This window comes from Trichosurus vulpecula, chromosome 2 (assembly GCF_011100635.1).
Source record: "Trichosurus vulpecula isolate mTriVul1 chromosome 2, mTriVul1.pri, whole genome shotgun sequence".
In the NCBI taxonomy this organism is placed as follows: domain Eukaryota; kingdom Metazoa; phylum Chordata; class Mammalia; order Diprotodontia; family Phalangeridae; genus Trichosurus; species Trichosurus vulpecula.
The window spans coordinates 330,818,898-330,842,748 of NC_050574.1; the positions used below are offsets into that span (position 1 = coordinate 330,818,898).

A 23,851-nucleotide genomic window follows, 5' to 3' on the forward strand; every position below is an offset into this window, starting at 1 on the left:
TTAATGCTGTGTGTGCTTTCGTCATGGATGCTCACTTCTCACTCTAGCAATGCCCCAAGAACCTATGAGCTGTAAAAATGTGAATATGTTCTTTTGGTTGATACTAGTGTAAGAAGCTCCTGGTGTGGAAATTCCCTCCTCTGAAGCGCATCATCAGCAACTTGACTTGTAACTTCTGGGGTGGGGGTGGGGTACCTTTGGGGCACTGAAAAATTAATTGGGTGATTTACCCAAAGTTATACAACTAGTATAGGTCGGGGGAGGACTGGATCCTAGGCCTTCTTGAGCCTGAGGCTGGCTCTCTACCATGCTGCCTTTCACATAACTTTAAGTGGCCCTAAGTCATCTAGCTTTGAAAAAGGATTAGTGGGAGCAGGTAGGTGGTGTAGTAGATAGAGCACTGAGCCTGAAGTCAGGAGAACCTGAGTTCAAATCCTGCCTCAGACTCTCACTAGCTGTGTGACCCTGGGCAAGTGACACCTAAACAAATGATTAAAAGCTTTAACGTATTCCAGTAACTATGCCAAGAGTTATACCCAGAACTGTCCAAACATGGACAAAATATAACTTCTCTTGACATAAAAATTACTCTCAAAGAGCCTGTCACCCTGGGTATTTTCCCTCTTTCAATTTACTCACTTCCTATTTCTCTAGCTTTGTTTAAATCATCTGCTTTGCTAAAGGCAGTCCATGCCATTTAATACTTGGGGGAAGGAGAGAAAGGGAGGGAGCAATAAAATAGGGAAACTTCCTGCTTCCTGAGTTCCAGAATGGCCTGGGAAATAGCCCAGGAGCTAGAATCAGCTTTCTGAAGGGTGTCAGACTGCTATTTTCCCCTTGAGATATGACTACTTGCTGCTTTCAGCCCATTGGGTTCTGCCCATGGCCTGTTGGTCATGCACGTGCCGCCTCATCACCCCTTTCCTAGGCAGCCCCTCAGAGGCCTTCTACCTCTAGTTACTGAATATGCCGGGCCAGTTAGTGCTATCAGTCCAGCGTCTGTGGGACCATTAACAATAGCCAGAGGGTGCTGGACCAGGTATTATTTTTGCTCGCTTGGCCCACCCTTCCCCTACATCACGTACAACAGTGCCATTTGAATCCAGTCTTGCCTCTTGGCTGTTGCACAATACAATCAGCCAGGCACAATAAAAGGAAACACTAGTGGAACAATTTTTATTTAGCCACAAAAAAGGATACTCCACAAAGCACTTGGCTCAGGTAGATGAGCCCCGCCTCCCACATCTCCATACAGAAACACCTGTGATAAACAGGGCAGGGCGTGGTGACTCTTACAGCCAGGGGACACATCCCTAATGCACTTGCATAATACTGAGTAACATAGGTGATCTTTCTGTCTTATCCTTCCGCTAGGATGGCAGCTAGAAGGCGCAGTGGATGAAGTGCAGGACCTGGAGTCAAGTTGACTTGAGTTTGAATTCAGCCTCAGATACTTAGAAGCTGTGTAACCCTGGCATGTCACTTAATCTTTCTGCCTCAGTCTTCCCAATGGTAAAATAGGGACAATAAACCACCTACCTTCCAGTGTTATTTTGAGGACCAAACGAGTTGATATTTGTAGAGCATGTAGCACAGTGCCTGGAATTATCCAGACTCTTAATAAATGCTCAGTTCCCTTTTCTTTCCTTTTCCCTGCTTATCTGTAAGCTTCCAGAGGGTAGGGAATCCTGCCTTACATTAAATATCTTAAATATTAAATACGGTATTATTTTAATAATTGATTTTTTTAAATGTTAAAGTTAAGTAGGTTTAACTTTCTCTGTTATGCTTGACTCCTGCATTGCCCTTTCAAAGTATCCACTCTCGTTTTATCTTTAACCTGGAAGCTCTGAATTTTGACTATGATGTTCCTGGGAGATTTAATTTGGGATTTCTTGCACGAGGTGATTAATGCATTCTTTCTATTTTTCATTTTTAACTTTGCCTTTTAGTTTTAGGAGATCTGGGCAGATTCATGATTATCTTGAACTATAATATTCAAGTTTTCTTTCAGATAGTCCAATGATTCTTTTTTAAAATGAATCTTCATTAATAAATTCTGCTTATTCATTGCTTAAATTTCTTTCATGCGTCTCCCCCTCTAACTAACCATTCCCACCCTGCCAAACAGAGCAAGTATTTTAAAAATTTTTTTGAAAAGACAGAAAATAAAGCCTTCAATATAAAGCTGCATAATCCAGCAAAATAAACCCCTACCTTGTTGTTGTTGCTGTGTTTGTCCTTCATTCTTGAAGAGGACCATGCCATCAGGGAGATGATGACATGACTTGCAGTTGACTTTGACTCGAGTGAGGGGGGGCCCGTGCAAGGTCGCCAACTTCTCTTTCTCCTTCAGAGCCGTCTGGGTCCGGTGACCAGATATTCATCAGGATGACTGGAGGTGGCCCAGGATGCATTGGGAGACCCTGGCCCTTTTAGGACCTTATGAAGGAACAGGCATATATGGCATGCATTTTTTAAGATCTAAATCCTCACACTAGCAGTATCTAAAATATGCATCTCTTTCCGCATTTTAAATTCACCACCTCTCTGTCTAGGAGGTAAACAACTTGTTTCTTCTTCATTCTTTTGTAGTCCAATGATTCTTAGATTATCTCTTGACTTACTTTACAGACCAGTTATTTTTGATACTTATACTTCATATTTTTTTTTAAAAACTTTTGGTTTTGTCTTAACATTTCTTATTGTTTCATGGAATCATTTTTTCTGTATGATCTACTCTAAACTTCAGAGTGTTAAATGCTTGGGTAAATTTTACCACCATCTGTCTTAAGGTATTAATTCTCCCTGCCAATTTTTTTTCCCTCTAACTATTCTATTTTATATCTTGTTTCATTTCTTCAAAATACTCTTCTAATCCTTGTGGCCAGGACATTTTTTTCTGAGCATCTGCTTATGTTTCCTTGGGATTTATTTTCTTCTAGGTTTACCCCTTGGGCTTCTCTCACTCCAAGGTATTTCTTTATTGTGTTCAGTATTCTTTTTTAATTCTTATTTATTTACTATCATATCTCCAGCCTCAATTTCTCCACATGGGCCAGATTCTACTCTTGCATTCCTGGAATACTTCATCTTCTTCAGGATTGGCCTGGCCTTGTCTCCTGCCCTCATTCAGTCAACAAAACATTTATTAAGTGTTTACTATGTGCTAGTCATGAACAGGAGTTTCAAAAAAAGATAGAAAAAGTCCCTATTCCTAAGGCACTCACATTCTAAGTTGTGGCTTAGGCCCAGGCTACCCGGATCCAGGTTGGGTTGGTCTGTGGCTGCCTGGCTATTGGTTCAGCATCCCCACCCCCCATCTCAGGGCCTAGTTCTGGATGCTGCACTGGTCCATCTCCTGCAATAGGGGTGGATAAGGCTCCTGAGTCACCTGTCCCTCACCATGCTGAGCATTTCATAGCTTTTTAATTGGTTTCCCTGGTTCAGGTCTTTACACACTCCCATCCATACTCCATTCAGCTGCCAAAGTTATTTTTCTAAAGAGTAAGTCTGTTCCTATTTATCCAGTATATAGCTTGCTTTGTATATATTTATTGCATATAGTGTTGCCCATTAGATTGTGAGCTCCTTGAGGACAGAGACTGTTTATTGCCTCTTTTTTTTGTATCCTTAATACTTAGCATAGGGTCTGGCACATAGTAGGCACTTAATAAATGTTTGTTGCTTGATTATCTTTCTGGTCTTCTTAGACTTGACTCTCCTCCACCCATTCTGCAATCTATTGGCACTAGCTTACTTGCTGTTCCTCACACCTAGCACCACATCTCTTCTTCATTGCTGCTGCTTGTCCTTCATTCTGGAAAAGGACCATGACATCAGGAGGTGATGTCATGACCTGCAAGTGAATTGGATTTAAGTGAGGGAGGGTTGTGCAAAGTCATCAGCCTCACTCTCTCCTCCCAAGACATCTGGGTCCAGTGGCCAGATATAGATCAGGAAGACTGGAGGTGGCCCAGATGCAGTGGGAGACCTTGGTCTTTCCCAGGTCTCAATTTGTGTGAGGCAACACCCATTCAGTGATTAAGGTTAGGTAAGAAATGAGGTAAAGAATAGCCTCTTTTACCTAGTCAAAAGGGGTTTCTAGCCAAAACAGAAACAATTGCTATTTACACTCACTCTGAGACACCAGGGCCCAAATAGTGATCAAATGAGGCTTGGGCTGGGACCTATTATTGTTGGCCAATCAGTGAGAGCTAGGGTGATTTGGATTCAAGGCATATTCCTTAAAAAATAAATCTAGGTTGTAAACCCTAAAATATCTTGTGATGTTTCAGCGATCAAAATTTTCATTCCTTTGGGCAGAGCACCCGAAGGTAAAGTTATGATGCCCTATGTGAGCAGAGGGAGAGGAGGAGGGAAGGAGGGAAGATCTCCTCTTCATATCTTTTCACTAGCTGTCCCCTTTGCTTGGAAAGCTCTCCCTCACCTCTGACTCCAAGATTCCCTGGCTTCCTTCAAGACTCAACTCAAATCTCAGCTTTTACAGGAGGCCTTTCCTCTTTCCCCAGCTATCTAGGTCCTTTCCCCTTCAGACTATCTTCCATCTACCCTGTATATACTTTATATGTATCTAGTTATTTACATATTGTCTATCCCATTAAAATGTAAGCACATGGAGAGCAGGGATAGCTTTTGTGTTTCTTTGCATCCTTATGTATGACTTGCACATTTTTTGTTGTTCAGTCATCGCAGTCCTGTCTGATTCTTTGTGACCCCATTTGTTTTTGTTTTTATTTTTTCTTTTTATGGCAAAGACACTAGGATGGTTTGCCATTGCCTTCTCCAGCTCATTTTACAGATGAGGAAACTGGGGCAAACAGGGTAAAGTGACTTGCCTGGAGTCACACAGCTAGTAAGTGTCTGAGGCCATCTACATCCAGAAAAAGAAATATGGAGTCTGGATGTAGGTCTAAGCAGACTATTTTCTTTTTTTAGTTTGTTTTGTTTTATGTTTTTCTTTCTCCTGGTTACTCCCATTCATTCTAATTCTTCTATACAACATGACTAATGTGAAAATATGTTTAATTGGAATGTATATGTAGAGCCTATGTTGGATTGCAAGCCTTCTTGGGGAGGGAGCGGGGAGGGGAGAAAATTTGAAACTTATGGAAGTAAATGTTGAAAACTAAAAACATACAAATTAACTTATTAAAAAATAACAAAAAGATGAGTCTTCCTGGCACTCTATCACTGTGCCACCTGGCTGCCCATATTTCATTTATATTTAACTTTCTGTGTATCATGCACGTGTTATTTCTCCCTAACACAATGTGAGATCCTTGTGGACAAGGAATGCTTCATTTTTTTCCCCTTTATATCCTGACTGCCTAGCACAGTGCCCAGCACATAGTAGGCACTTGATAAATGCATTTTCAATGAATAATTTCAGGAGGCCTCTAGGCACTGAGTCTTTCTCTGCATCCTTTTAGGAAAAGGTTGGGCTAGATGACCTCTAAGGACCCCTCTGGCCCTAACATTCTGTTATTCTTCCTTTCGGTTTCCAAACCATAGATCAGTAACATAAGTTTAGATAAAGAATACAGAGTGTCTAGTTTTATCCATTCTGGAAAAAAATGTCTACCTTCTGTTGCATTTCTGCCCTGTTATGCCCCAGATCCATTCCTTCTCTCCTAGTCCTCACCAGAAATATTGTGAATCAATTTCCAACCTACCATTATTAGCAACTTTGACTCTTCAGGTAACCCACATTTATTTCTATCCTGAGAAGACCACAGTCATGTCACTGTAAAACCTATATCATCTCAGAAAGAATTCTTTTTAAAAATATTTTTAATTTTTCTTTTTTTAATAGCACATTCTTTTCTAAATATATTCCTTTCCTAACTCTGACCTAGTGAGTCATTCCTTTTAACAAAGACTAAAAAATAAATAGCAAGAAAAAACAGTTCAGCCAGACTAACCAACTTATTAACTTAGGCTGACAGTATATAAGGTGATCCAATACCCATAGTCCTCCACCTCTACAAACAAGGAAGGGAGGTAGATTTCCTTGTTGCTTCTTTGGGGACAAGTTTGGTCATTAGAGTTACATTGCATTCAGTTTCAGAAAGTGCTCTGTATAAACATCTACCCACATATAACAAAAAACTCTCTGCTCCCCCAACAAAAACAGTTTATAATCCCTATTTGCTCTACACCCATCACCAATACAGTCCTCTGAAATAGAACATAACAACTTTTATTGAGCATTTTACAGGTTTCCGTGGCCAAAGAATTCATTACTAAGTGGCCAGTCAGTTGGCCACTTCATACTTAACTAACCTGCTCCTTGGAAAATAGGCATCTCTTGCCAGGGCCATACTCAAAGACTTTCCAGTATGGGCGAGCCTTCCAGGGCTTCCACTCATCTGTCATAGCCTTTAGAACACGATTACCTCCATACCATGATGTACTGGAGTAGGAATGTGTGGAGGAGTAGCTTTTATTTCATTCAAATACATGTCAAAGCAAAATGGCAAAGAAGTATTGGCATGTTGTCGTGGAAAGAGTCCTGAAATTAGTAATGAGAAGACCTGATTTTCAGTTCTACTATTAGGCTGTGAGTGGGGCTGGGAGCCCCACCTTCATTCTCCATCTCTGTTGTTTGTGTTGTTACGTCCTTTCAGTTGTGTCCAACTCTCTGTGACCCCATTTGAGGTTTTCTTGACAAAAATAGTAGAGTGGTTTTCCATTTCCTTCTCTGGTTCATTTTATTTTATTTTAATTTTAAAAAATTAATTAGTTAATTTTTAGTTTTCGGCATTCACTTCCACAAGATTTTGAGTTCCAAATTTTTCCAGTTCATTTGACAGATGAGGAAACTGAGGCAAACAGGGTGAAGTGACTTGCCCAGGATCACCCCACAGTTAGTAAGCATCTGAAGCTGGATTTAAATTCAGGTCCTGCTGACTTTGGGGCCAGTGCTCTATCCACTAAGGCAATAATATTTGTACTATCTACCCCCCATCTACTTGTTGAGGAGAAAAATGCTTTCTAAATAAGAAGGTGGTAGTAAATGTGAGTTACTTTTGTGTGCTGGCTCAGTTATTGCTACTAGTTATGGAAACTAGCGAAGTATCTTGTTTTGCACAATCTTTCCTTTGCGTCTGTTGGTGAATATAGTATGATTAGGAGATAGCGGGTCCTCCCTCCTTGGAAGTCTTTAAATGGAGGCTGGATGACCATTAGCCAAATATATTCCTTTTCAGATATGGATTGGGACAGATGACCACTGAGGTCCCTTTTAACTGTGAAATTAGGATTTTCTGTAACATGCTAATCATTTGCTTTTTTAAGTGATCAAATTAGTCAATACTTAAAGAAATTAATTCAGACTAGTCATTGGAAGGACAAATACTGAAGCTGGAGCTTAAATACTTTGGCCACATAATGAGAAGACAGGATTCACTGGAAAAGCCCCTGGTGTTGGGAAAGACTGAAGGCAGAAGAAGAAACAACGAGTTCGGATAGACTTTGGGAGACAGTGGAACACAGAAGGGCCTGGTGTGCTGTGGTCTGTGGGGTTACAATGAGTTGGACACAACTGAACGACTGAACAACCACAATGACAGATAAGCACACATGCTTTAAACCAGCTGTGCTTTCTGTGCCCATTTTAATGGGGGATGATTGGATGTACCATAGTGAGTGATATTCTTTCAAACTCATTAAAATTGGAATTCTCGTGGAACATGAGAGCTAAGAGGAAGTAGAATAAAGGAATGATAAGAATTAGAGTTAGAAGAGCTGGATTCAAATCCTGCCTCTTATGCTTGCTACCATTTGTTACCTGGGACCTCAGTTTGAGGGAGTTGCACCAGACAGACTCTGAAGTTCCCTCCACCTCTAGATCTATAATCTTGTTGTCAGAGAAGGCATACTGCATTTGGCACTGAGGCCTGAAGGAGGTAATAGCTTTTGGCACCCGGAGGAGAGGAATAGAGATATCCTTCTAGATGAGCCTCCTCCAGGATTACAGCTGTATGTGTGACTTGGTTGTAGCCACTGGGTTACAAGATTAGATCGTATGTTGTGGGGCTCAAACATTGCACCAGGATCCTAGCAGTTAAATAAGCATTCCTTAGTCTCCCAGAGTGTTCACCATATGCTCCAGTGTTGATTTGTAAATTGCCTTGATCACAGCACAACTGAAATATAATTTATTGTAAATCCTGGGGAGGAAAAGGACGGCAAGTCTGGAAATAGGGTGGAGGGTGGAAGGAAGGTTTTAGTGATGTCTCTGAAGTCTGGCCATCCTTTAGGTCACCCTCCTTCAGTCATGTGCCAGATAGCATCACCCTGCTGATTCTTTTCCATGATGCCAAGGCCACAGCGGAGTCCTATTCTGAGGCTCTGTTTGGGCTCACGCTCACTTGGTGGCTGGCTCTGTAGCACATGCTGGCACGTTCTCGCCGGAACAGAGCCTTGATTTTGGCTCGGAAGTGAGATTGGCACATCCCCAACCTACCTTCCGCTCCTCTGATCTCCTCCGGTGTGGGCACACTCAGGGGATGAAAACTGATTTTGATTAAAATTAGCTTTAACCAAACTTATAGAAAATCTGCTGCTGAAAAAAAATACACATCAAGCACCAAGCAAAGAATCGTCTATCCATATTTAAATTATGTACCTTTTGTGCTGATATTTGGCATCCTCCGTTCTCATTTCATCAGAGCTATGATTTCAGTGGCATGGCAATCCTTCCATGGACACCTGTTGTGGCCCTTCACACCTTAGGAACTGATTTAATGAGCTGCTGTGGAAAAACTGACAAACAAAAAACCTCATTAACTGGTGGCTGGCCTTTTTGGTGATGAGCCTGTGTATACTGGCAGAGGCTATTCCTTAGATGACAGGTCCAGGCGTGGATGGGAAGCTTTCTCAGCTTGCTACTCACACACCTCATCTGTCCTCTCTGTCCCTATGAATGGAGGGCTGGAGCAAAGAACTCCTCCCAAAGCTTCCCTGTAAAGATAGCTCAGAAGCCCAGTTGGTTCTTCCTCTGCCACCACCTGCACCCCTTGAATTTGATTCTATAACATCTTTTCCTCTCACTGGCTACTTCTCCCACCTGCCCCCCCCATCTCCACTTTTTCTTAGCTTCCTTTTGTGTGTTGTCTTCCTTTAGATTGGAAGCTCCTTGAGGGTAGGAACTGTCTTACTTTTCTGTTTATATCTCCAGTACTTAGCACAGTGCCTGGCACATAGAAGAAAACATTAATAAATGTTTACTGTATTGTATTATATTAGTAGGCTGTGCCAGAGCTTCCTTTCCCTTGGTATGCCCACAGGGTCATGGATATACATGACATGATGAAGCACTGAAGGACTCCAGCAGAGGCTGCCTCCATTCATGTGTATTTTTGTCAGTGGTGTTGAGCACTCTCAGCCATGGTTAGAAATTTCCCCATAGGTAACCTGCCACCTCTTCCCCTACCCACCCTGCACACACATAAAGAGTCTTATCCTCGTCTATTGTGGAAAAACAGGTGGTCATACAGACTCTGCTTGAATATTTCCAGTGATGTGCTCACTATATCATGAAATGAGCCCATTTTATTTCTCGTTAGCTCTGATCGTGAAATATGCCTTTTAGCTTAAACAATCCTTCTTTTAAAAGGCTATATGTCTTAAGTCAGTGATAACCCTGGGCTTGGCAAATGCCAAGGTACAAAATGCTGTATTTCAGACTCCTGAGAAGATAATACCCCAGCCCTTTGGAAGATGCCTCTTCCCATGAGGCATCCATGACTGAACTCAATAGGTTTCTCGACTTGGGCATTGCATGTGCTGCATAAGTCTTTGTCTTCATTGCTCAGATGTCTTTCTTTGGGCATGTTCAGATCCTGTGGGGATTTTGGGGCCCAGAGCCAATGAATGAGCTAAGTGCCTCATTTGAGCTGAGACAGACCCAGTGAGCTGGCAAGGTTGTTCCTGGGACCATTGATCATTCCAACCACAATTGGATTGGAATGGAAGGGATGGAAGTTGGATGTTGGAATTGCAAGGGACTTCAGTGATGACTATGACCTCGTACATAGTAGACATTTAAAAGTTAAAGTTTACTGACTTACATTGCATTAGGTAGTCTAACTCCCTTATTTTATAGTTTGGGGAACTAGAATCGGGGATTTTGAAATCCCTGTGGGGCCCAGCCATTCTGTGGAATAACTTAGATAAATTGCCTGTCCTATCTGTGCTTCCCAGCCCTGCCGAGGTCAAGTGCCCTGATGTGCCCTATGTGTTGGTTTTAGGTCACGGGGAATGCCACTGTGGGGAGTGCAAATGCCATGCTGGCTACATCGGGGACAACTGTAACTGCTCTACAGAGACTGAAACATGTCTGTCCAATGATGGCCAGATCTGCAGTGGCCGAGGGTATTGCTCCTGTGGGCGGTGCCAGTGCACAAAGCCTGGAGCCTTTGGAGAGATGTGCGAGAAGTGTCCAACCTGCCCAGATGCCTGCAGCACAAAGAGGTAATTCCCAGCACCCCTCTCTCCTCTACTTCTTCCTTTCTTGGCCACTGGGGCATCCCTGGTCTTCCAGCTTTACCTGCCTGGGCCGGACAAAATGTGGAGAGCCAGACATTCATGTTGGGCAATTTCTGGCACCACTGTGCCTTTTTTTTTGATCTCCACTTGCTATTCAGATGCTATTTTATTTGGTCAGGGGCTGAAAATTTTTTTAATATTAGAATTATTGACTTTTAAAATTAGAGGTCGGTCAGATAATGGAGCATTTATGAAGAGTTTGCTAGGCACTTTGCTAAAAGCTGGAACTTTAAAAATGGCAAAAGCTATTCCTGACCTCAAGGAGATTACATTCTAATGCAAGAAACAACATATAAATAACCAAGTACATCCGAGTTTTATACAGAGTAGATCAGTTGATCATCAAGGATTTATTAAGCGTCAGTCACTTGAGGATACAGATGCAAAGAATGAAAAAATTCCTGTTCGTAGATGGAAGGTTATCTCAGAGGGGAAGGAACTAGAAGCTAGAGGACCAGGCTCTTTATTTTGTCTCATCCAAACTACCCCTCCGTATAGGAATACTCTGACAAATGACCACATACCCTCTGCTTAAACAATCCAGGTGACAGGAAGCTGAGTACATCATGAGAGAATGCATTTCATTCCTAAATAACTCTTATTATGAGATGCCTCTAACTGAAACAAAACATAGTTAAGAAGGTCCGTTGACTTGGGGGGAGGGATGGAAATCCCCCTAACCTGACATATGAATAAATATTCCAAAGACAAATAAAAGTGACTTTTGAATGATCTCTTCCATTGACATATTTCTTCTGAGGACTAGTGTTCCCTAGACTAGTGTTCCCTAGTCCTTGAGGCCCAGGGATACTTGCAAAGCCAGACATAGTTTCATATAGTCAGACAATGTTAGGATTATGGAGCTGGTGTCAAGAGGGGCTTGCGACAGGTATCAGGGGTAGGACTATGGGCCCGTCACTCATTTCTGTGAGCCTTGGATTTCTCAGAATGAGAAAGACATCCGAGGTCCCGTTCAGTTCTCATTCTATGACCCTGTGCTCTTGAGCTCTGTGGGTTTGGAATCTGGAAAGAACTGGGTTTCCATCCTACCTCAAGACACTTGTCAAGTATATGACTTTGGACAAGTCTTATAATCTCACTAAGCCTCAGTTTCCTCATTTGTAAAAGACAGATAATAGTATCATGAGTTGCCTGCTTGGGTTGCTTTAAGAATCAAATGTTATGTATATAAAGGACTTAGCAAACTTCAAAGTGTTTTATAATTCATTTTATAAATCACTTTATTCAATTCAATTATTCAATTTATAATTCATTTATAAATGCACACTCCATGTGCATATTGGTCAACATCTTATGGTCTTAGAGCAAGAATTCTTAACTTGGGGTCCACAGATCCTCCCCCCACCCAGGGGTTTGTAGGAACTCGGATAGGAAAAATTAGACCTTTATTTCAATAGAATTGTTTTCCCATGTACTTTTTATTTTATTTATTTTTATTTTAAAAACTAAACTGAGAAGGACTCCATAGGCTTCACCAGACTGGCTGAGGGGTCCAGGACACAGAAAAAGGTTAAGATTTGCTGTCTAGAGCATTGCCTGAGACACTGAGGGATTCAGTGACTTGTCTGAGGTCATGAAGTCAGCTTAAATTTTATGTGACTGAAAAGTATGACTAGAGAACCAAGCTAGGTCTTACCAACTCCCAGGCCTGTTCCCTGTCTACACTGTGCTGCTTTGCACATAGTGGGTGTTAGTAATAATTGAATTTAATCATCTGTTCACACCTGTGTGTACGTGTGTTTGTATGTGTGTGGGCATGTGCACATGTGTGAGCTCGTGTGTCCCATGCCTCCCACTCTTATTTTATAGATAAAGGATCTGAAGCACATAGAGTTGAGGTAATGAGTACTATATCTTGTCTGTACAGTTCTAGGGCCATTACTAGAAAACAGGTTTGCTGGCCCCAAAGCCCAGTGTTCTTATTGCAGAGGCCTGTGTTACCCACCCTGCCCTACTGCTCCCTCCATCCCTGGAGGAATGTAGGCGGGTGAAAAGGAATACAGGAGAAAAATCAAACAGCCGTTTGCCTTCTGGAAAACACTGCTGACATTTTAACTTGAAATGTGCTCCAGAACAGCTGCATCAACAGTGTCTGTGCTTGAGGGAGGGCAGGGGATAGAGAGGAAGCAGAGACATGAATAATCAGAAACATCTGATGATACAAGAGCCATTTGGCTTTGGAGAGAGGGCATTATGTAATTGTCTTTTGGCAGCGGGTTTTCCTTCCTAATGATGCTTGGCTCAAGCTAATTTTAAAGTGAATGCATGTTCCCCAAGCTTGTACCAGTCACCAACGAAGGATGTCTGTGGGCCTAGGAAAGTGGCTCCAATGTGTGTTACGACGGCAGCAGAGAAAGGGCCACCTCGGATTAAGCACTGGGTATGGATGATCCATACAAGAACACTGGGAGGTTATTGTAAGCAAGTAATAGGCTACTATTTATAGTTACTATTTCATATAGAATATATATATTAATATGTATGTATATATGTATATATGTGTATGCATGTGAGCTGTCTATATCAAATACTACATACATATCACTATACGTATAGTGTATGTGTGTGTGTGTGTGTGTGTGTGTATACATATAATCAATAAATACAGCAGACCAAAAGTATGCTTCTGTTACATGTTATGGCCAATTATGTACAAGCAGTATTGAGAATGGTGAAGGTGGTCTATCTGTCTGTCTATATTGATCTATCTCTCTATTCCTATCACTATCTGTATAGGGATTATACACATACACATTTCATCAGCTTTAAACAGTTACTCTGGAGAAGAAGCCTGGCATGGTGGATAGAGAACTAGCCATGGCATCAGGAAGATTAGGGTTCAAACCCAGCCTCTGACACACACTGGCTGTGTGACCCTGGACAAGTCCCTGAAACTCGTAGTGAGCGTCCCTCATCAGTGAATAAGTCAATATACATTTATTAAGCCTTTCTGATGCTGGTCACTGTGTAAAAAACAAGCATCTTACCAAGAACTCCATGAAGCCACTGGCGAGCTAGGAATGACTTTTATTTAATGTTATTGCAACAATAATAATAATAATGATAGGGAAGATCATACGTAAATTAGTAGGTATATATAAGGTGTATACTCTCTAGAACTATAAGTTGCAGATCTGCATTGGTAGAGAGAATTTCATCACTGGGAGTTCCCTAGACCAATGAAATAACATGTCTGAACCAAAACAAACAAAAATCAGAACCAGGCATGTAAAATTTGATTCAGGAAATACAGCAAATAAAAAGTTGCATATTGTGTCCAGTTATGTATAATGTGTCCAGAATGAGGAAGGTAATCTACCTATCCATATCTATCTATCTATCTCTATATCTACAGCTCTATCTATAGATATAGGGGCGGCTAGGCGGCACAGTAGATGGAGCACTAGGCCTGGCGTCAGGAAGATCTGAGTTCCTATCTGGCCTCAAACGCTTACTAGCTGTGTGACACTGAGCAAGTCACCTACCCCCATGTGACTCCGTTCCTCATCTGTAAAACGAGAAGACGCAAGAAGGAAAGAGCAAATCCCTCCAGTATCTTTGCCAAGAAAGCCCCGTGGACAAAGTTCGGGGGGTCACGTAGAGTTGGACACAACTGAGTGACTGAACACCAGATAGATATCTGGAGCACATTGTTCATGTCGGGTGCCAGGTTTGAGGAAGGACATGTCCAAAGGACAGAACCTGGGTGGTAAGAAAGGCTAAATGGATACGATGCCGTGTGAGAATTGGTTACGGAAACGGGACGTTTCACTTGATGAAGAGAGGACTTTAAAGGGAATATGAATGTTTTCAAGTATGTGAAGGCTTTCCTACAGAAGAGCTTCCTTGAAGGAAAAGGGCAGAACTAGATTCAGTAATGCCAGTTGCCTGGAAGCACGTTTTTCTTGACGTAAGGGAAAATGTGTTCCCGATTAGAGCCATCCCAACATGGACTGCCTTGGTAGAGAGTGAGTTGCTTCTTCCTGGAGATATTCCAGAAGAATCTGGATGGCCACTTATCTGGGATCATAGGATTACAAATTTAAAGTTAGTAGAGACTTTAGAGGTTACTTAATCCAAACTCCTTTTTTTTTTTCTTATTTCTTTTTCAATTAGCATTTGGTTTTCCTTCCCACCTCTTCTATTTACTCCCCAGAGGGTGAAGGGAAAGGGAGAAAAAATAAAATCTTTGTAACAAATATGCATAGTCAAGCAAAACAAATTCCTTTATGGGCCATATCCATAAATGTGTGTTTTGTTCTGTATATTTAGGCCGTTACCTTCTCTGTCAGGAGCTGGGTAGCATCATTGGGTCAGTGTGTACATTGTTGTTGGTATTGTTTAGTCATATCTAATTCTTTCTGACCCTGTGGACAATATTGTCTGTGGCTTTTCTTGGCAAAGATACTGGAGGAATTCACCATTTCCTTCTCCGGTGGGTTAGGCAAACTGAGGTCAAGTGACTTGCCCAGGGTCATACAGCTAGTGAGTGTCTAAAGCCGCATTTTAACTCAGATCTTCCTGACCCCAGGTTCAGTGTTCTATCCACTAAGCCATCTAGCTACCTCTCAGTAGTAGAGAGTTTAGTCTTTTTTTTTTTTGCTAGCCTCTTAATTTTACTAATGAGGAAACAGAGGCAGTTAAGATTCTACCTCTGTGACCCCGTGTTCTCAGAATCTCAGAGATGGTTAAGAGGCAGAGCCAAGGTATTATAGAGGAGAGTCTATGTTTATGTACTTGTTGGTCTAAGTAAGCTCTGAGTACCCTTCCAACTCCAACACAGAGTCAGAATGAGAATCAAAGAAAAACAGACAGACATCGAGAAAGATAGGGCAGCAATTTCAGCTAATTTGTTCCCCAGCACCTAACAACAGCCTTTCACTTGGGTCTGTGTTCTTAAACTTTGACCCAATCCTACCTACCAAATACAAAACAACCCTTTCCTCCAAGATTCTCCCTCCTGCCCCTGAACATCTCCCACATGTACAACTTCTGTTCTCTACTCCCTGTATCCCTGGTCCTGACTGTTGCTGTTCAGTCCTGACCCAGGCCCCTCATAGGTATGGCCACAATCATAACCTCCCTCCATGCATTAGAAATTACATTCTCTGTTGGTATTGGTGATAGTTGTCCTTTGTTCTGGAAGAGGACCATGACGTCAGGAAATTCCCTAGAGAAGGTATGTGCTATAGTGGCACCTGGAGTCATATGATGAGGTCCGAATACTGGTTCTATCATGCAATGTGTGACCTTTGATAAGTCATAACCTCTCTGAGCCTCAGTTTCCTCATCTGTAAAGTGGGCACAGTGACATGTTCCCTTGACCCATTGGGATGGTTGTGAGGAAAACGATTTGTAGACTCATGAGGGTTATATAAAAGGGAGTCATCATTACTCAAGTTCTCCTGGGGCCTGTTTCTCACCTCCTTGGAAGAATATATGAGGCCAGGCATGCTATCAATACAAGACAGTTACCCCGAACTTAATAATTCAAGCATTTGTGAGGGCTGGTCATGTTCTAGATACCACTAGAGATACAGCAGTGACTTATACCAAGAGGTAAATAGTCTAGTAGACAGATAACTAAACTGCATAGCAGTAGATACATGCCATAAGAAGAGGAAAAAGTGGTTAAGACAGGGGAGTTTCACTCATCCACTTGTCTCCCTGCTGTAAGTCTCTTGTCATTGTAGTCTGTCCTTTACCTGCCATGTCAATTTTCTACTCAATAAACTTCAGTTGTTGTTTGTTGTTGTTCAGTCATTTTTCCGCCATGTCTGACTCTTCACAACCCACTCTGGGGTTTTCTTGGCAGTGATACTGGAGTGGTTTGCCATGTCCTTCTCCAGCTCATTTTACAGATGAGGAAACTGAGGCAAACAGGGTTAAATGATTTACCCATGGTGACACAGTTAGCAAACGTCTGAGGCTGGGTTTGAACTCAGGAAGAAGAGTCTTCTTTACTCCAGGCCTGGTACTCTATCCACTAACTGTACCACCTAGCTGTCCCATAAAATAAACTTCAGTGGCTCCCTCTTGCCTCCAGAATAAGATATAAACACCTCTGTTTAGCTTTCAAAGTCCTTTACAACTTGGCTGCAATCTGTCTCATTATTTCCCACATCAGCCATATCCAAAAACCAGTACTTCAGTCTTCACAGAGTCCATCATCTCTGTCAAGAGGTGCGTCACATGTTTCCTCTTGAGTACTCTGGAATCATCCTCGGTCATTTTACTGAACAGTTTTTAAGATGTTTGTTTTTGCAAGAACGTGGTTACTGAATTGAATTGTTCTCCTAGTTCTACTTACTTCCCTCCACATCAGTTCATGCAAATCTTCCCAGGTTTCTCCGAAACAATCTCCATCATTTCTTACAGAATAGTATTCCATCCCCTTCATACGTCACAACCCAGCCATTCCCCAATTGATAGGTGTCTCCTCAGTTTCCAATTCTTTGCCTCCACAAAAAGAGCTGCTGGAAATATCTTTCACATTCTTTTTCCTCTTTCTTTGATCTCTTTGGGATGTAGACCCAGCCATGGAATTGTTGGGCCAACTCATTCTACTTTTGAACAACTCTGATTGTTGAGAGGTATTCCTTAGGAGAAAAATGAGCCAGACAGGATCAGAAACTCCCAAGAAGGAGGAGAAATTATTTAAGTAGGAACAATAGGACCCTGGGAGGAAGTGACCATGGTATCTTAGATCTTTTGATAGAAAGCCAGACATAGTCACTCATATCCCACATTTTTGGAAAGCAAATTTCAAAGAGTTCAGGGGAAGGGTAGGCAGGATTCCAAGTACAAAAATTCTACATGGTCAGCCAGCCTAGGAGGGACAGGAATGAAATTCTAAGACACAAAGGGAAACAATTGCTCCTTGTTAGTGAGAATTAGGTCCAGAATAGAAGTTCTCTTCAATTCTTCCACCACTTTTTGAAGGATGAAATTATCAGTAAGGATGCCAAGAAACTAGTAGCTACTCTGCTTTGGATAGAGGGAGAGCACCAGCAGCTGTTGGAATAATTAAATGTCTCATCACTACAATATTATGCCTCTTGTCATCTATTTCCTGAACACCTCATCTACTTCCTTCTCTTTAGGTGGTCTATAGTATGTTTTAAGGGCGGGCAGCTAGATGGTGCAGTGAAGAGAGTGCCAGGCCTGGAGTCAGGAAAACACCTTTTTCTTCTTGGGTTCAGATCTGGCCTCAGATACTTAATTGTTGTGTGACTCTGGGCAAGTCACTTAACCCTGTTTGCCTCAGTTTCCTCATCTGTAAAATGAGCTGGAGAAGGAAATGGCAAACCACTCCAGTATTATTAGCAAGAAAACCCCAAATGCAGTCATGAAGAGTCGGGCACAACTGAAGAATAACTCAACAACAAAAAGTATATTATGATAAAATAAGAGTGATCCCTAAAGTCACTCTTCATTCTAACCTCCCCTAGAACAGAATGATTGCTGCCTTGGAAAAGCAAGAGTGGGATACCTTGCTTATTTTAGGTTGATGTGCCTAATTTAATTCATAGCTCACTAACAACTTTTCTTAGCCTTGCTGTGTTTATTGATATTAATTAACCCAAGGGTCTGTAGTAATAAAAGCAGTTAATCTTAGAAAACTTGCCATGCTGGGACTAAATTCTAAGTTGGCCACCCCTAAGCTACCTAAACGTATCCTTAAGGAAGACCTTAGTAGAAACCTCTGCAGCAGGGCATAGAGGATAGTCATCACTCTCCATACTCTATGGGCTATGCAGCTCCCTCCCCAAATCCCTGGCTTGGTCTGGAGGTGCACATGACATCTTTAAGATAATTACCAACACCATTTAGCCACTTCTCCAAATGGAAACCTGCCCTCTGCAGTCCAATTCTCTTTCCCTTTAGGGGACTGTGAAGAATTAGAATCAGAATTTTTGAGTGGAAAGGTCAAGAGACCAGCCAGTCAGTCTAACCTCTTCTTTTTACAAATGAGACAACTGAGATCCTGAGAGATGATAAATGAACCTCTGTCACACAGCTGGCCAGTGACCGAGCTAATATGCCAACATGGTTCTTCCAGTTAAATGCTCTTTCATCATGCTACATTGATAACATGATAACCAGGAATAGATTCTTTCCATTGGGCAGAGAAGGTCACCGAAGAATGGATGAATACTGTTTTGGATACATGTCCAGGGGTTTCCAAATGTCAAAGTGGATCAAAATTGATGATGATTCAATTAGAGCCTCTTATGGCTAAAGAAAAAACATCATACATTTGAGTACCTGCTGTGTTTTAGGGCTCTGACATGCTGTAGGGAATACACAGAGGGAGAAGACAGGAACCCTTACAATTTACATGGGCATTCAGCAGTTTGTATATGATAGCTTTTTTAAAAAAAGTGTTTGGGATATCTTTTTTTTCTGTTACACCACAGCCATTTTCTGATATATCCTGTCCCCAAAGAACTCTCTCCCCAGCTTTTTTTTTTTGGAGGAAATCAGGGTTAAGTGACTTGCCAAGGGGCACCCAGCTAGTAAATGTCTGAGGTCAGATTTGAACTCAGGACCAGTACTCTATCCGCTGTGCCACCTAGTTGCCCCTGAACTCTCCCTTGTAACAAAGCAATTAAGCAAAACTGAACAAAAAACAACCCTATCCAATAGTGTACGAAACATTACATGCCTGTAATTTTTTTTCTTCTCTATAAAGAAGAGGAGTTTCATCATCTGTTTTTCCTGGACTAAAATTGGTCATTGAAATTAATCTGATTTCAGCTGCCTTTTAATGTTGTTTCCATTTACTTTATTATAGTTACCAAATATGATATTCTCTTCTGCTTTCTTCTTTCTGCATCACTTCTTATGGTTCTTCCTGTATTGCTCCAGATTCCTCATGTATTAATGATTTCCTAGAGTGAGCAACATTCCAACTATATGGTACCAAACCATTCCACAACCATATTTCATTGTTTGTTCAGCTGGTTTCCAAGCAATGGGTACTTGCTTTATTGCCAGATCTGTTTGCCTTTTGTTGCTACCACAAAAAGTGATACTGTGAATATCTTGTTACATATAAGACTTTCTTTTTGTCTCGGACCTTCTTGGAGTACCTGCCCAGTAGTGGGATCACTAAAATCAAAAGGTATGAACAATTTAGTGACTTTTCTATGTTATCTATTCACATGTACAGATACAATCTTTCTAGCTATATCCTATACTTTTTTTGTATCCACCTCCTCCCCCAAGTCCTTCATATAATGTCTTGCATATAATAGGCGCTCTCTCTCTCTCTCTCTCTCTCTCGCTCTTTCTCTCTCTCTCTCGCTCTCTCTCTCTCATCTGAAAACATTTCTTGGCTATTCTCTTCTATCCTTTGGAGAAATGTATGATTTTTATCTCTATGGCTCCTCCATCCACCAACACAGATCACAACTCTTCTGTGCCTTGGTAGAAGTGGGAATGAAAAGCCATTGAAGGATTTTGTGCGGTATTAGAGGTCAGTGGAGGGATAATTGAAAAAATGGATGCAGCATGCTGTGTAGGATAAATTGGAGAAGGGAAGGACTGGAAACAGGAAGACCATTTAGAAAGCCATTCATAGTTGGTGTTCTTCAAAGTAATGTCAAAGACTGTGGAATCAAATGATCGCAAGGAGGGACTCCCTTCTCTCTCTTCAGAAGTAGCAGTCAGGAAGATGAGTCAACATCCCACTCTCTCAGGGGCTCGTATCCAACACCACTATTATCTGTGCTTCTTCTCCAACACTCCCACACAGAATTTCTTCCTCCTACTGTTCAAGCTCTCAGATTTCCCTTTCTGAGACAGACATCTGCCCCTCAGAGAAGTCATAACCTAACCACTCATAACCCAGTCATAACCTAACCATACCCAACAGCAGCTATGCAGGTGCCACTGGGAAACTCTTCCTAAATTCTGGTCAGCATCTCCATTCTCTCTCTAATGGATCACCTGGTAGTTTTGTACAAGCCCTTTAGACGATGGACTGGGTGTTCAAAGGCAGGGAGAGCCTCATCCCCCTGGGAAAAGAGTGAATTTCACAGGATGACAGGGCATGAATGGGTTATGATCTGCACTTTACATCCTATTATACTATCTCCTTCTCCCCACCCAAACCTACTTGTCTTCCAGACTTTACTGTTTCTGTCAATAGCACACCATCCTTCTAGTCACTCAGGTTCACAACCTCAGTGTCAATTTTAACACCCTGTTAGCATTCATCCCATATCTTTTGTCAGTTCCTCTTTTTTTCCTACCTCTACAACATGGAGAACACTGGTACAGATGAGGAAATAAGGACTTGAATTATAGTCAGAATCGAAAGGCAGGGACAAACATGAGAGAGATTTTGAATGATGAAGCAAAAGGATCATGATTAGGCCAGATAAGGCAAGGATAAAGAGTTAGTTGCCTAAGATTCAAATCTAGGAGAATAGTAGCAACCAACATAGAAATGGAAAAGTCAGAAGGAAGAGCTGATTTTTTAGGAATAGGGGCATAATTGGGAGTTCACCTTTAGTATATTGACTTGGAAATCCATGTTCCTGGAGGTAATTGGCTGGATATTTAGATTTTGGAAACTTCTGCCCAACCAAAGTTGAAAATGAATGAAATCTCCAGGTGATAATGATTATAGAGAAAAGAGCAGAGAGTTGAGGGCTGAAGAAGCTGTAGATGGAGTTTAATGATGAAGTCCAGAGTCTGGTCATGATATTAGTGGAAAATTTGGAATGAAGCTGAAGTCTGCAGAGTCAAGGATGTCATGAAGCCTAGGGTTTGAGGAACCTAATGGGTCATTAACATAGTTATTGAAATCACCAAGAATGATGGCAGAGGATGAGATGGAGAGGAAGACAGTGAGGTACTGAAATTATCTAAGAGGGTAGAAATGGATAGAGAATTTTTAGAGCAAGCTTTAAATAAATTAAATTGTAAGTATAATTTTTTTAAATACATTGATCCTTAACTGGTACCTTTTCTATTCCTTTCTCATATTTCCTTTATAACTTGAGAAACTCTTGTTTCTTATCTCTTACATACTTAATTCAGAAGAGGAATCCCCTGGGGTTTATTCATGACTCCCTAGTTCTCTTGTTTTTAGTTTGTTTTTTAGTTCATAGCTTCCTCCACAGGTATAGACCATATGTGTTATTTCAGCTTTTTCCTTACTCATCCTCTTGAGTAAGAATAATCTGTGGGGGAAAAAAAACAATGGCATCTCCTTTCTAGTTCCCTTCTCTCCTTTCTTTCCACTTTTATGGTATAACCAGAAAAGGATAAGTTATTTAAGACTCCAACCCTAAACCCCTTTGTGTGGAAGGTCATAGTAACCTATTTTTTCCCCCTAAAAGGTCATGCCAATTTGTATGTATAGCTAACATATATTAAAACTCTTTTGGGCCTGACTTGGTCTATACCAGTCAAAATCGACTGGTACAAAATTATCCCCCTGGATTTGACTCAGTAAGGTTTCCTAAATGAGGTGACTTGCAGCTATAATTTAAAGAAGGAGAGGGTCATGAATGAATATTGACTGCAATCTTAAGACAACTGCTTGTCTTTGGGAGTGTCTGAATTCATAAATGTCAAAGAAAGGAGCCCAACAGGGGCCATTTTGAGTGTCTGGAAGGACAAGATTGGTCTTTCTCCACTCTCCATCTGGCCTAGCTTTGCTTTGCCTCAACCCCCAAATTATATCATAATATCGTAGGAAGAGAGCTGAAAGGGACCGCAGAGATCATTTAGGTCAACGTCCTCATGGTGTGGTTGAGGACCTCAACTTTTAAGTCCTGTATTTCTAGTAGAAAACCAAATGTAACAATTCCCTTACTCTCATTTCTAATCCAGAAGGTTTCCATGAAATCAGTTACACCAGAGTAACACTTTTGTAACCAATTCTGGAATAGCTGACTTTTTAATCATAATCAAACCCTCTTAATTAGGCCTTACCTACTTTTCTCACATGATCTCTTCAGGGAACACATTTTCCTCTTATGGTTGCCAGGATATTTTCCCTATTATGACATTTTTAGTAGCTGCTTACTTAATCCTGCGGAGAGCTGAATAGTATTACTAATAATAGTAATTCCTTTATATATAATATGTATTATTATAAATAATTATATAATAGTAGTGCCTTATAGTGTTTTATACTTTTTCCAAGCACTTTCACCTTTATCACCTCAGTCGACAAGTATTTATTACACTCTCACCATGTGACTAAGTCAGGCCAATGTGCTAGACAATGTGCTAAGTGCTGACATACAAAGAAATCAGTAAGCATTTATTAAGCATCTGTTATGTACCAGGCAGCTAGATGGCTCAGTAGATAGAGCACTGGGTCTGGAGTCAGGAAGGCATGAATTCAAATCCGGCCTCAGACACTAGCTGTGTGACCCTGGGCAAGTCACCTAACCCCTGTTTGCCTAAGACAGTGGAGAAGGAAATAGCAAACCATTCCAGTATCTTTGCCAAGAAAACTCCATACAGGGTCCCAAAGAGTTGGAAATGACTGAACAACAATAATGTATTAGGCACTGTGCTAAACTCTGGGAATACGAAAGACACAAAAAATCAATCCCTGCCCTCAAGGATCTTACGGTCTAATGTGGGAGCAACGTGTAAACAAATATATACAAAATAAGTTCTATACAGGATAAATAAGAAATAATTAAAGGAGAGAAGGTACTGGAATCAAGAGGGGTTAGGGAAGGCTTCCAGTAGAAGGTGGAATTTTAATCGGGACTTGAAGTCAGAGAGGTCAGTAGAAAGGCAAAAACACATCCCTGCCCTCAGTGTATGCTCATACATTCTAATGGGAGAGACAACGTGCAAAACTTTGTACATACAAGATATATAAGGTGGGAAGTAATATAAGAGAGAAGCCACTAGCAACTGAGGGGATCAGGAAAGGCCTCCTGCTGAAGGCAGGGTCTGAGCTGAGTCTTAAAGGAGGCCAAGGAAGCTGAGAGAGAGAAGTGAAAAGGAGGGGAGAACATCACAGAACATATGCAAGAGTAAAGAATAAAACTACCAAGATGGGAAGGGTCAGGTTTGAAAACCATACGATTTTATATTTGATCTTCGCAATAACCCAGTGAGTTTGTAGCACTGATACCAGGATCGTTTGAATGAGCAGTCTGTGAAGTGATTCATCATTGCTCAGTGGCTGCAGTAGGAGTAGACAGGGAGCATCTCCTTGACCTACCCCCGTTACCTGCTCACCTTTCTGTCTGGCAGTGCCAGCTCTTGG

The 23,851-nt window shown here is 41.4% G+C and overlaps 1 protein-coding gene across 1 annotated transcript in view; it reads left to right on the plus strand.

Moving 5' to 3' along the window:
- ITGB5 (integrin subunit beta 5) overlaps positions 1–23,851 on the plus strand; it is a 192,264-nt gene that overhangs the window by 153,579 nt on the left and 14,834 nt on the right. The window contains exon 11 of the mRNA XM_036745271.1: positions 10,278–10,500. Within this exon, the coding sequence (XP_036601166.1) occupies positions 10,278–10,500 (223 nt within the window). The remainder of the gene's footprint in view (positions 1–10,277; positions 10,501–23,851) is intronic.